This window comes from Capra hircus, chromosome 11, assembly GCF_001704415.2.
Source record: "Capra hircus breed San Clemente chromosome 11, ASM170441v1, whole genome shotgun sequence".
In the NCBI taxonomy this organism is placed as follows: Eukaryota; Metazoa; Chordata; class Mammalia; order Artiodactyla; family Bovidae; genus Capra; species Capra hircus.
Genome location: NC_030818.1, coordinates 18,877,542 through 18,891,708, shown reverse-complemented (window position 1 = coordinate 18,891,708; position 14,167 = coordinate 18,877,542). Strand labels below are relative to the sequence as shown.

General features: G+C 40.1%; 2 protein-coding genes across 4 annotated transcripts in view; one reads left to right on the top strand and one right to left on the bottom strand.

The window, feature by feature from the left end:
* The window catches only part of FEZ2 (fasciculation and elongation protein zeta 2), a 43,506-nt gene extending 34,269 nt beyond the window's left edge, over positions 1-9,237 (top strand). For 2 of the 3 annotated variants that reach the window (XM_018055117.1, XM_018055114.1), the window contains 4 exons: positions 172-252; positions 2,495-2,570; positions 5,368-5,433; positions 8,274-9,237. In XM_018055117.1, coding sequence (XP_017910606.1) covers positions 172-252; positions 2,495-2,570; positions 5,368-5,433; positions 8,274-8,290 — 240 coding nt within the window. In that variant the 3' untranslated portion in view covers positions 8,291-9,237. The remainder of the gene's footprint in view (positions 1-171; positions 253-2,494; positions 2,571-5,367; positions 5,434-8,273) is intronic. The other variant, XM_018055115.1, reaches the window with a different exon arrangement.
* CRIM1 (cysteine rich transmembrane BMP regulator 1) overlaps positions 10,292-14,167 on the bottom strand; it is a 210,651-nt gene continuing 206,775 nt past the window's right edge. Inside the window, exon 17 of the mRNA XM_018055113.1 lies at positions 10,292-12,838. Within this exon, the coding sequence (XP_017910602.1) occupies positions 12,662-12,838 (177 nt within the window). The 3' untranslated portion in view covers positions 10,292-12,661. The remainder of the gene's footprint in view (positions 12,839-14,167) is intronic.

Below are 14,167 nucleotides of genomic sequence, written 5' to 3'. Positions count from 1 at the left end.
GCAAAAGCATTTTAAAACAGCATGATTTTGTCTGCTTTATCTGAATGAGTTGGTGGCGTTTTCTAACTGCTTGCTTCTCGAGCGCATAAGTCATCGTGGTATGTTCTTACTAATAGTCTCTGAACTTCTTTCCCTGTCCTTTTCTTCCGGGCCGTTTATTCCTGCCTTTAGCGCTTCAGCATGGAAGGGATCTCAAATGTCATTCAGAATGGCCTCCGCCACACCTTTGGAAATTCAGGTGGAGAGAAACAGGTGCTCAGTTATCGTTATTTTCCTCATTCTCTGCTTTTTCATTCGCTGTGTAAGTTAAGGTCCTGAAAGCTGGCAGTCTCACTAATTTACTAAGACTATTAATTAATTAATAGTCTTAATTAATTTAAGAGAGAAATGAAAGTTTGTTATATTTACAGCCTTGATAAAGCATAGTATTTCCCTTTAGGAAAAAGCGTTTTTTCAAATTGGACAATAAATGCATTCTTAATACATGTTTTAGAGCTCTATTTTCCACTCTTACTTTTAAACAAGTAGATATGAATGTATTGATTTAATGAATTGCATGTATAGAATATATAGTTGTGAAAATAACTAAAGTAGAATATGCTACTGTAATTCTGAACGTTAAAGAAACGAGATCTCATCTGGGGGGAAAGAAAGCCAGATGTTGGTATCATTTAGACTATAGTTCTAGGTCAAACTGTCTAGAATTTACCTACTTTTAAATGAAATTCATGTGTTTTTAAGATGTATCATGTGGTCAGTCAACTCCATTGTCCCCAAATGAGGCATGAGAGATGATTAGTATAAAATCACACATGGATAGAAATATATAGTAAAATGTGTAATGTTATTTATAGTGTTAGTTATATTAACTTTTTTTTTAATATAATGACTTAAGGAATGTCACGAACATAGGAAACACATCTATATTGAGTGTGCTTAGTATTACCTTTCACAATTGAAACCTTCACATTAAAAAGAAAACTCTTCTTTACTTTTTAAGTGAAGATTGGGAAAGTGTGCAGAGTATATATAGCTTGTAGGCGGTTTATCAGAGTAAGACATTTGAGCCTAGGCTTTTACTGCAGATAGTTTTGTTTTGCTCGAGAAGAGAAATAATCGACTTTAAATAATTCTTCACGCTGACATTTGCAACTCAGAAGTGGGCTCCATTAAGGGATAGTTGATTTTTTTTTGTTGTTTTAATTCGAATGCCTCTCACCTCTCTCAGACCCACAAAATAGCAGAATACCTTCCAAACTGACCCAGCATGTCAGGGCAGGAGTAGGGCAGAGTAGGGCAGGAAGGCCTGAACGTATGGTCAGACAGCATGCATGCCAACATGTGGCTTCCTGGTCCTCCTTCAAGTGGCTTGACTTGCACGCTATTAGTGATGCCCCAGAAGGACATGTTTCTGGCTTCCTCTGTATGCTTTACAAAGAAACGTTTTCAGTTACACAACCCTGGCATCACCTTGGAGAGGCCTACACCAAAAAGATGGTGGAAATTAAGTTTCTTAAATATTGACTAATTCATTGTAAGCAGTTATTGTTAAGCAGTTCTATTTTTTTTTTGATTATGCATGGGATAAAATTGATCAAAGAGGATTAGGAATAGAGCTGAGAGTCAGGACTGGGGCTAAATAATGGGTGCACCTGGAGATTCCAAGTTAAAAAATACAAACTAGTAGATCTCTAGATAAACACATGCAGAATACATTGAGCTATACATTTTTTTTTGGTGGGGTGGTCAGAAGAGAATCTGGACAGTGATTTTTAGATTATGCTGTCATGGGACATAGTTACAGAACATTAGTGATACTTGTGAGCCTTGAAATAGTGAACCAGATAGTTTGTCTCGATATCAGACATGAATTTTCATTATTCATTAGGCCCATCTCTCCTTTCACTTTTCTCTTTTCCTGAATACCTTTATGCATTTATAACTACTTACACAATAATTTAAAATAACAGTAATACATCTCTAAAATTACCTGAGTTTTTCTTTTTTAGCTGTTGGAGAAAGCTGGAATGCGTTTTTAAAATTGTCAAGTTACCCATGTGACTGTATTGTTCAACCAGGAAAAAATGGTCTGAAACAGAATCATTTAACTGCTGGGAACTATTTTGTTATGCAGAATGGTTATGTAGTTGCGTTTAAATTACCATTTCAAAAATGTGTTGAAATATGCAAGGAGAATGTTGGATAAGACTTCACTTTAACAATGAACAAATTGGGCAGATCACCCTCCCACACCTCCTTCTGTGAAATTTTCAGTAACTGAAAGGAGAAAAAGTAGATATTTATGTAAACAATGGGCTTGTATGAAATAGAGGTGGCCAAAAAAAATGAGCTCTGGCTGAGATAGTAAGATACCTGTGTTCATTGTTAAAGTGGCTCATGTTTCATGTTATAAAACAAACCTTCTAGTAACTATATCACACTTTTACAGAGAAGGGAATGCAGATTCAAGTGACTTTTTTTTTTAACTTGGCAGTACTTGACAACAGTCATTCCTTACGAGAAAAAAAATGGACCGCCATCTGTTGAAGATCTTCAGATATTAACAAAAAGTAAGCAAAGATGAAACTAAACTGTTGCCTTACTTACTTTTGCTGATTCTGAACAGTTATTTTAATTGTTGCTGCGGTTTTATTTTGTCAATTTAGGGTAGCGTATGATGGATCTCATCATTTATTCTTTCGAGAAGGAAAATGTAAATGGCTGTGACATTAAATCCAACTCTCACTCTAGAGCTGATTTGTATTTTTCCTGTTTTTCTTAACATTTGAAACATTTACAAGCTGAACTTTTTTGGGGAAAAAAATGTAACTTAATTTTCCATCACCTATGGTATGTTTAAGAATATTCAGTAAAATAAGTGCTTCATGGATCTTATATTAATATGACTGACAGTATCTCAGTAGGAACAACTTAGAAGTGCAGCCTAAAACACTCCTTTCTTAGGAACGCAGAGATGAAGGTAGGTAGTCACAGGCAGAAAATAAACTGATAATAGTATTTTAAGTACTTATTCACTAAGCAAGCATTTACTGAAGGCCTACCCTGGGCCATGCTGTTCTGGGCACTTGGGATACTTCAGTGAACAAAGCAGACAAAAATACTCCACCTTCAGTGGGCTTGCATTTTAAAAGAATTTGTTAGACTTAAGAGACATTCACTATAATGTGTGTCTATAATAGCTATAAATGAGCCCTAAATTCTGGTTCTGTCCCTGTTATTTACAGGCATTTCTGTTGGTCACAGTGAAAAATTAGGATTAACACATTTGCTCTATTTATTTCATAGTAAATAGATTATGTATAATTGGTACAAGTCAATCACTTGGCCTTTTCTTGAAAGGATTGAATTTGCTCCCCTATTAGGTTTTTTCTAATCATAAATGTTCGTGGTGACTGTAAATTAAAGAGGGAGCCATATGAGAGAACATCACATGAGTGGATATTAATGATGATCTGGATTTTGGAACTTAGGGCTCTGGAGGCATAGGAAGAGGGAGCTTGAGGAAAGAAGTATGTTATTTGCAAGCAGCCTGCCTACTAACTGAAGCTTTTTTTTTTTTTTTTTTAGAATTAATGAATTTTTTATTGGAATTTTAGGATTGACATATTCTTTACTTTGAACAAAACTTCAAAACATTTCAAGCTTCTGTGATGCCAGTCTGTCTAAAAGAAATCACAGATTAAGTGGGTGGCCAGTCCTCTATGTTTCAGGAAGTTACAAGTGTCCAAGGCCACATAGCAGGGATTCCCTGGAGGTCCAGTGGTTAAGACTCTGTGCTTCCACTAATTACAGAGCCACCTCTTGTAATTCCCAGTCTGCTGTGCTTTTGGTGTGTGATTTTATGTAGAACTGAAAATAAATCTAAAATATGATTGAAAACAGAAATACTGAACATAAGTATTTCTCTAAGAAGGGAACAGAAATACTACCTAGAAGCCAGGAATACTGAGAAATCTCAGCTTCTCAGATCAAGGACAAGCACATACTTGGCCAAACCAAAGTCCACATAATTCCCACATCAAAATGCCCTAGGCACAGAGTCTTAGATGATGTCTTTGTAGACTGACACAACTTGGAATTTGGGGTGAGCGAGCGTATGTACAGTGTGTGAATGAGTATCCAAGTTAATTTACTATATACTACATCAGTATAGTAGATGGAAGGATGACCTTTACTATGAATGTTTAAAAGAGTTTGTGTCTTGAAAATTTGGGGGAGAATCTGAGCCTCTGCCGTTCCTACCTGTAGATACACTGCAGGGGAAGCCCTGTGGAGACAGTCGGTGTTTAGATATGCAGCCTTCCTCATAAAAGCTATTGGAGGTGCAGTAACAGTTGTGGTAAGAATTGGAACGTTGCTAGTTAATGATGGTCATGCTTACATAGTGTGTATTAGGTGCCAGACACTACTTGAAGGCCTTCATGTCTAAATTGGTAACTTCATACTCAGAATAACCCTGGGAGACAAGTCTAATTATTATTCTCCCTTCACAGATGAGGAACTGGGTGGTTAAGTCACTTGCTCACAGTCCCACTGCTAGGAAGTGGCCGAGCCAGGCTTTAAACCCAGGAAGGCTGACTTGACAGTTGCCCTGGGTTGTCTGGTCATACACCTGGGGGAGAACAGTGAGGATGCTCCGGAGAGGGTCTGAGTTGGCAGTCACTGTGAAAGGACAGTATTCTTCGTGGGTTTATCTGAACCCAGGTGGTCTACATGCTTTTTATCCACTATGATAGTATCTGTGTCTTCTGTTATGTCTTTGCTTAGAGATCAAATTGTCAAGGATTCTCTTTAGAATAAGGCTGACTCACCCAGGTCCCTCTGTCATTTTAAGGAGCAGGCAGCCTGGCAGGGTGCTGGCTTTATGGAAGTCTGTTCTTCATTTTATTCTTTTCTTTAAAAGTTTCTGAGAAGGCTTACAGATAATGCTCCTTGGAGAGTGCCGCTAACTCTTCATTTTTTCTAAGAGTTTCTCCAGCTCAGGAGACCTCAGCACTGAGGTTCTCCTTCCCAGAGCTCATAGAAGCGCACGTTTTGGTAACTTGCTTGCCAGTATTTATGAAGACAAAACTGAGCCTCTGTGTAATAAACCCAGTTCCTCTTTCCTGCCTCAGTGTTTAGAAATTTTAAATCAAGGGAATAACTCTCAGGTAGCTGCAATGTTCTTACCTGAATGAGGACTTATTCAGCTATAATAAATTCTTGTCCATTTGCAGTTGTAGTCTTTCATCCAGAAGATAATCAATTTGCATGAATTGGCTATACCATGTAATTAAGACTAAGGCTAGAATGAGAGAGATTGTCTGAATTTGAAATCACTGTTTTCTTTTTCCTTTTATTTTATAGTTCTTCGTGCCATGAAAGAGGATAGTGAAAAAGTTCCAAGCTTGTTAACAGACTATATACTGAAAGGTGAGTTTTTTTTTTCCTTTTTTTAAGATTTTTTACTTCATATTGGGGTAAAAAGGTGAGTTTTAGAATAGTGTATGTGTAGTAGTTGGGAAGTTTTGATTAGTCAATAAATGTATCATCTTGCTAATAGATTAAGAAGTACCTTCTAAATGTGCAACTTTTCTTTATTGTATTTTGCAGCATGAGGATAGATATGTAACTTACTTATGCTCCCAACATAATAAAGCATGGTTATATAAAATTTAGTTTTTGAGGTCCTGGGCTGGAAATAATTTTCACAGCTAAATTATAAATAATCGAGGAAGGCAGTGGAGGAAATATTATGGAGATATTGCCATAATTATGTGAGTCTTGGGTGTTAACACTGGGAGGATTTGAGAAAGGTGGCCTCTGCCATCTTGGGGACAATAGAAGGAGAAGGACAGATGAAAGCCGGAACATTCAGATCAGTTAACCATCTCAAAGGGACTGTGGACGGGACTGGGTAAGGGACAGGGCAGGTAGGGAGAAAGAGAAAAAGAATGGATGTGCACAAACTGAGGGCAGTGAAGAATGAACCGTAGACCTTACGAAAGGTCAGGATCACACAGGATGGGAACAGTGATGAGGCAAAGAAGATTGTGTGAGACTTAAATGACATCACCTACTTTGCCGAGGAAAGAACAAAATTTGGATAATAGAGGGACTGAAGATCTTACTTAATTCTCGGCAAAGCTAATGCTTTTGAATGGAATGATTTCTTTGAAAGTATGTTTTCCAGGTGGCAGATTTTCAGGGCAGCGTAGGCTGTACCCTGTGGTGCTTGGTCCAAGTCGGAGAGCAGTGCTCTCCTCGGGTCCTGCTTTTCTTCTCTGGGTTCTCACTCTTCTCCATCAGGAGCTGCTAACTGAACAGAAGTTGTTCAGTAACTCAGACGGGACTGTTCCTCAATCATAGCTTGACAGAGGAGGAACTAGCACAGAGTGAACAGTACATAAGGATCACGGGTTAACAGGGGGCTTAGGAAAGACTAAATTGACACGATCGTGTTTTTAAGTAAGCCGTGTTTTCTGATGGAGGGCTTTCTCTTCCTGTTGCGCTCCCTATTGTCTGAAAGCAAAAGCCTGACCTCTCTGTCTGCTTTTGTGTTGTGCTAGCACTGGCATGGAAGCTGGATCGCTCTGAGGTTTGTTCTTTATAGACGTGAATCAGGAATGAGGTGCGCAGAAAGAACATGTCTTAAGTTTCAATCGGAGCGGGTTGCTCGGGTACTGCCGTGAGAGCCAGGGATAGAACCAGCTTCCCAAACACTCTAGCTATTTTATCATCCAACTTCACGGGAGAATTGTGCGACCCAGAGAGCACAGCGCTAGGGGGTGGGGGTGGGGGTGGGGGTAAGTGATTTTTACTTTTTTCCCTGAAAACCCAGGACTGTAACTGTGACCCTGCCCTGCCTCAAGCTTCCCCTCTGCCCCAGTGCCCCCTGTCCCGGTGACCCAGGTGCCCGCCCCACCTGCCAGCCCATCTCTAGGTAAACTGTACCAGCCGCTGACAAGCTTGTGTGCGTGTTGTGGTCTTGGCTTTGTACCGTAAGGACTGGGTGGAGAAAGAGCTGGGGTTCAGACTAAGGAGTGACTTGATAGCCCAAGAAAATGAAGAGGGGAGGGTAACACACTCAGAGGTGTTCACATGCTTGGGAAGGTGCGCATAGAAGGCGGTTCGAAATGCTCTTTCCACCTATTCTGGAAATCCACAGCCAGTTAGTGATTTCTCTTCCTTGGGGATCAGTAGAACACTTTATTTGGGAAGGGGGTATTGTTTAAGGGAGAACTCTTCATCCCTTTTCTTGGTGGGACTTTCTCCTGGTTTTTAACGCCGGTGACTACGGGTTGTGTGTCTATGTGTTTGTGTGTGTGTCGCTTGGTCATGTCTGTTCAAGGGAAGACTCTTCATCCCCTTTCTTGGCGGGACTTTCTCCTTGTTTTTAACGCTGGTGACTGTGGGTTGCGTGTGTGTGCGTGTGCGTGTGTTAGTCGCTTGGTCGTGTCTGACTCTTTGTGACCCAATGGACTGTAGCCCATCAGGTGCCTCTGTCCATGGGGATTCTCCAGGCAAGAATACTGGAGTGGGTTGCCATGCCCTCCTCCAGGGGATCTTCCTGACCCAGGGATCAAACCCATGTCTTTCATGTTCCCTGCATTGGCAGGTGGGTTCTTTACCCATAGCCACCTGGGAAGCCTGGCTGCCCACATATACCACCTTAATTTCAATGCGAAGGTGACAAGTGAAAGAAGGTAGAAAAGTGGCCTCATTTGACCTAAGATGGGGTGGATGCTACGGGCTATTACGCTTCTCTTTCTCAGCACTGCTTAATCACGCCACTGCAGCCTGCTCTATCCCAGCCCTCAACAGCTGTACCAAAGGCTAGTGTAGCTCTGGTTGCCACTGTGCTGATCCAAGACAGGAAGAAAGTGGTATGCAGAAACTTGCTTCCTTCTTTGACTTCACCAGTGAGCCGTCTCCTGTGTTACAAGCCTCCAACAAGGCTATTATAGGTTTGTATCTCTAAGTAGTACCCTGAGAGACATGACCTCTTGGCATCTCATTTCTGGACAATTCTAATCAGTGTGTCTTGAGAAAACTTTTCGTTGTTGGGTATAGCCTTTGATACCTTAAAAAAAAATGCTACTATAGATACCTATTAATGTTTAGTTTTGTTTAATGGTGTTTTTTATATACATATAGAATGTATATAAAATGAATAGACATATACATGTATATAAATATATATATACATCTTATGTAATGTATACAAAATATGCATTTCTATTCTAAAGTTTTTTTTCTTCCTCCTCCTCTAGTTCTGTGTCCTACATAGGGCAGCATCACTTCAGGAACAGCTTTATCCTTCGTGGGCAACAAGCTACAATTCCTATAGCATTATTCTGAAAGCTGGCTACTATTACCTTCCTGCTATCGGAAACTCAGGACACTTGAACTTGGGTTTGTGATTCAGTATTACTAGATCATGCCTTCTCTAATTCTTTGTATCTTGAACTGAGAGAACCATGGCACTATTTTGGATTCTAGAGGTTTTTTTTTTTGTTAAATACTAACAATTATGAACTCTTCTCTGGCTCTGTAGAGTAAGGGGGAGTGACATTCACTGTGCACACGCAGCTATATTTTTCATTAACAGACAGAACGTCTGAGTTTTTACGGCTTTCTAGATCTAAGCTGCATTCACTCAAGAGCTAGATTAAAGCATTGAGATTTATACTGTAGCTGTTCTTCGGTGATGGCAAGAACCAACACTGATTTTTTTTTTTTTTTTAATAAGAGAACTGTCAGTATAAACATTACCTACCAGTATTGTCCAGAGAGACTGAAACCTGGGATTTTTGGAAGAAGGGAAACCATAATATACATTATCTTGGCTTAATACTTTGTCAAAATCAAAACACCTGGAGATGGTCGATCTTAGGGCTTGCTGCGTGTCTCACCATTGTTCAAGTTTTAACCATTAAGCTGACATTCACTTTCAGAATCTTGTATTGTTCAACCTTAGAGGTTTCCATGTTTCATTTCACATGTCTGTGAAGAAGTGTCCTTAAAAGTGTCCTTGGTGTCTTTTAAGGTGCTTAAACCGTATGCTGCAGCAGTGCCTGTTCCCTGTTACTATTGTATTTTATTCACACCTGTGTTTTCCTAAAGCACTAATTCTAGGAACAGCTACTCATGGATCCATCCCTAGTCATGAAACGCCTTTGCCAGTTCCAATCAAGTCAATTCCATTTAATAAATGTTGGAAAAAAAAGTAGCATACATTTGAGAATTTTGAGTTTTTTTGTTGTTGTTTAACTTTTCTTCCCTTAACCATGCTGGATTCCTCCCCTTGCAATTCCACACACTGTCTTATCACAGAGCATGAGCTTGTAATAGCCTCATGCTTAGTGGGGGTGGCGTGGTGGGAGAGGGGCATTTTACAGATAGTGATAAGCTACTGTGGAATGACAGAAGTCTCGTCTTTTCCTGGGTCTGTGAAACATTCCTGACAGCCTCTTCCCATCACCAACATGAATGTAAGTAGAGTCTAATTAGCCATCGGACACTTCAGATCCCACTTAAAACATCTGTTGAGTGCACAGAGCCCACTGTGTTCCTCACTCTGCTCAGTAAAACATGAAGACGGCAACAGGTCAGTTTGGAGTTTGGTGCCAGCAGAGCATGTCGGCCTTTCTCTAGGGCTTTGTGGAAGTGGAGATGGTTCTGTGTTTTATTTATGTCTTCATAGTGAATGTGAACAGTTTATCCCATGCTCTTGAACTGATGAAGATTCTTACCAATAAAATTGTCTTATACAAGGGGAGCCCTAAATAGCAAAAGGGCTGGCTTCTGAAGCCACTCAACGACAGTCTGTTTATAGTTCCTTCTTAAGTTGATGCATCTGAACTGTATGAAAAGAATGCTGTTTTTTCCGATCAACTCAAAGTCCCTTTTTAATGAGGATTCCCTGATTTTGCTTGGTAACCTCATTATTCCTCAGCAGTAAACCCTAGAGTTCCCCCTGCAGCTCTTTTCCTACACATGATGAATGACACTAATGATGAGCTGGGCATATTTGATTGGTGACTGACAACAGGTAGGTTTTAAATTTCCCTCACAGCAGCCTCCCTGGGCTGTACGCTTGGCAGTGGGTGGGCACTGGGGCCGGGGGAGGCCTCCTTTTTTGTCTCACAAGGATTCCTTGGGAAAGGCCTGCCTTCTGAGCAAAGCACTGGGGCTGTCTGTGATGCTGGAGACTCATGGAACTGTCAACCTTAAAAGGATGAGTCATCTTTCACACCGCAGACAGAATCTTTCTGAAAGCGACATCATGTGATTTGGATTCAGAGTGTTTATTTGCTGCCAAGAGCCAAGTTGCAGGTAATCCTCTTACAGCCTTGGTTTTTGAAGAAAACAAACTGTAGAGCTACAGTGCACTCCAAGTGCCATGTATCTACTTTATTCTTCAGGAAATTATATTTTTCTTTTACAGAGCACAACAGGAACCAAAGTAAAAGAGTAATAGATACAGCACTCAGGATAAATCAAATCTTTAAAATAATAATAAAAAAAATTTACACCTTGTCCTATATCCTGTTAGTATTTTCATAATATGGCCATGATTGAAAAAAACAAAAAGCAAGCATTTACAATTTTTTGATAGACTTTTTATGCCAGGAATGGTTAATTGTCAACAAAAATTTATACTAATCAGGCTGATGTAAATCTATTTTGGTAGCATATCATTAACAAATTTATTTTGGAGATAGATAAAAATATTGCCCCTTGATAATAAATCTTTTTTCTTTGATGCAAACAGCTAGAACACCTTTTTCTTTTCCTTTTTTTTTTTGATATTCTAAGACAAAAGAAATGGTTAATCTTCAGATTAATAAATTAGGTCATTATAATAATAAATTAATTTTTTTTAAAGTTCAGCAACCTCTGTCCAAGTATTTACAACAATACTTGAAAGTTCCTTTACAAAACAGAACACGTTTTCTTTTCACATTAAGCATACTGGGTATCTGTGTCTTTCACAACAAGCATTTTTAAAAGAAAAAAAAAATCAATGCAACAAATGGGTAATTAGTATAAAAGTGCTAAGAGCTGTTTGAAAAGTTTAACACTATAGTATACAGTCAGTTATATCTGAGGCAAACTACAACAAACTTCCAGCTTCTTATGGACAATATTCCAGTAGTTGTTTCAAACAGTTGTTTGAAAGAAGAAAAAAAAAATCCAGGAGCTGATTAGTGATGCAGCTAAAACTGCCATCGATGTCTCTGGCCAGTGAGCGAATTGAAAACCGAAAGCAAATCCAAATGAGGAAGAATTTAATAAAGGAATACCTTCTCCATGGCAGGTATGGGGCTGACTGTTCAAGGTGTGTGCATACACACACATACACTCACACTCACACACACATTCCTCTTCCCAATTAAACTGTAGGTAGAATGAGATTTTGTGTTAGTCAAAAATTTGTGATGGAATGCCTGTTTGTTTTTGTTCTGGTTAAAATCTCATAAAAATACATTCAACAGGAAAACATAAAATTGTATGTGTATAAATATATATGCATATATATATTATATACACACGCACACAAATACTTTTGTTTTTCTGAAGCATAAGAGTTACATAAATATTCCTATAATTGCTAGAGTTTAAAGAGGCATAATTTTTTTTTTGAGCTTCAACCAAGGTGCTTGAATAATATACAATTAAAATGAAGTAGTTTCTATTTTGTAGATTCAGTATATAATAAGGAAAAAAAAATATCCCCGAACAGTCTTTTTTTTAAAAAAATTTTCTTTTTAAGCTAGAGCTTCAACGAAAACTATGAACAACCAACAACAGAACAGAAGAAAGCGACAAGGAAGTGTAGCCCTGGAAATGCCTGGTGACCTCACCCTCTCCTTCCTGCCACGTGGCCGGCAGAAAAGCTCCAGTGCTCACGTCAAGAAACGACTCGGGTCCTGATCATCTGCTGACTCTGCTAGGAACTGGTTGATTGGCTCGGAAGAAAAAAGAAAGCAGCAAAAAGTATAACTGTGTAGATCCTTAATCACCCGCTTTAGAGAAACGTGGCTACCCCACGCCTCCTGCTTCCTCGCCGCCTACTGCAGCTGTGACTGTATAGAAAAGAAGCGTGTGGCTTGACGCCTGGGATGGCTATCAAAAGGGTCTGGTGCTCTTGTCTGGTAGTCTAAGGTGGTTACAGGCAGAAGGATCGCAAGGCCTGTTTTCCTGCTCGCTCAGGCCTGAGCTTTGCAGCAACCAGTGCAGTCTTCCGAGCAACAGGAAAAGGTATCCTCTGGGCCACTGGACTGGCCTTCTCCCCGAGCGGAGCTGACCAACTGTGTCTTTCCACCACCACCCCCCTCCCACCCACTCTCCCCAACCAAACTCACTGTCCCCACCCCCAAGTTTCTCTACAGCTACATTACAAGCAAGTACATCTTAGCAACTTTGAAACCTTTGGTTCTGAGACACCACTTGGTCAGTCATCTTGAGGAGGAGTGGGAATGCTTGCTCCGCATGCCGCAGCCGCCAGAGCCCAGCCCAGGAAGTCCTCAGCGCTGTACATCAAGTCACAATCCAATACAATCCACTAAGCAAGTGCACGAATTCGAGTTTACTCTTTTAAAAGCAGACTGAGTCGTTTTTCTGTCTTTCAGAACCTCGCTGGCGCCGCCTGTCTTCACACTGTTTGGTAGAAATTGTCTGCCTGTAGGTGGTTCTGTTTCTGCATGCTGTAGAACCCACTGAATCTCGCGTCTGGTTCCGCGATTCTCAGCATTCTCTGGGAACCGTCCACCTGGACCCGGGTTCCTTTCTTGCAGTCCACAGATACCAGCTGATTATTTAAAGAAGAAGGCTATTTCAGAAGAAGGGGGGGAAAAACCATAAAGAATTAGCTGCGTTATGTATCTTGAATCAACAGATATCTAGGCCTCATTCAAGTGAGATAACATCATCACAGTACATGGATGAGCGGACTACATGGGGTAATAGCCTGTTCTTTTTGAGGGGGTTGGGGCATGCTGCATGGCACACGGATCTTAGTTCCCTGATCAGGGATCAAACCTGTGGCTCCTGTAGTGGAAACAGAGAACTTTAACCACTGAACTGTTGGGGAAGTCCCACCAACTATACTGGGATACTGAAAAATTGTGTTTAAAGGTAAAATGCCAATAAATTATGTCAAACAAGGAGGAGATAAAGGAACCAAAAAAATACTGAAGTGACATAATTATTTTCAAATCCTTGAAGTACAGATCAATGCTTAAGAGAGTTGAAGGATGAATGGAAGGTACCAGGTAGGCAGCTGTTAAGATAAATGGACCACTTTGAATCACTCAGGCTGTAGAATGAGCATCCCGGTTTGGGCCAGTCCCTCTGTCTCCAGCCACACGCTTTCCCCAGCTCTGCAGGTGGGGACTGTCCTCTACAGCCCTGTATCCCAACCCAGCAGCAATTCGTGTATTTGTTGGAAAAAATCAGAGGCAGGCTATTCCATCTGATAAATTTTCTGGGAAAGGGTTATCTGGATGATAAAATGGCTGTTTTCAGTTCTTAAGGTTGTATGACTTTTTTCTTGAGTAAATGAATTCCTTCCTCCTTTTTAAAACAGGCAGATTGAAGCCCTTTGTATTGACAGTAAATACATGTTCTTTCTGCAATACGAAATCTGCCTTTCTCCACCCTGTCTGGTATTATTTCACGCAATGTCTCCATCTGTCGCTGCCCTTCTCCTTTCTGTTTGCATCTGACATGTTTCCCTGTCCTTTGGACTTCTGTACATCTTTATGAGCTTTCAGCTCTCCTCTTTCCCTTTTCTGAGTGTTATCTTCTACCCTTGTGATTTTTTCTTCCTCTCCCAATTCTGTGTTGATGGATGATTGAGAAATACCAAGTGATCAAGTTGTAATCTCTAATATAAACAACAGTGACTTAAACAAATACCCTTGGATTGATTCCTATTTGAAAACTTTAAATTCAGGAAATTGGACTTGTGAAAAAGGTCAGGTTCGTTAACCGTTGGATGATGGAGAATTCATTCAGTGACTGGTCTAGCCCCAGGCAAGTACTACATATCTGATCACTACAGCCTGATGTACATTTGGGGCCATGAAGAGCAAAATAAGATTCGGCTGGTAGAGCAGATATCCAGCAACTAAGGAAACACAAGCATGGAGGCTTTCCT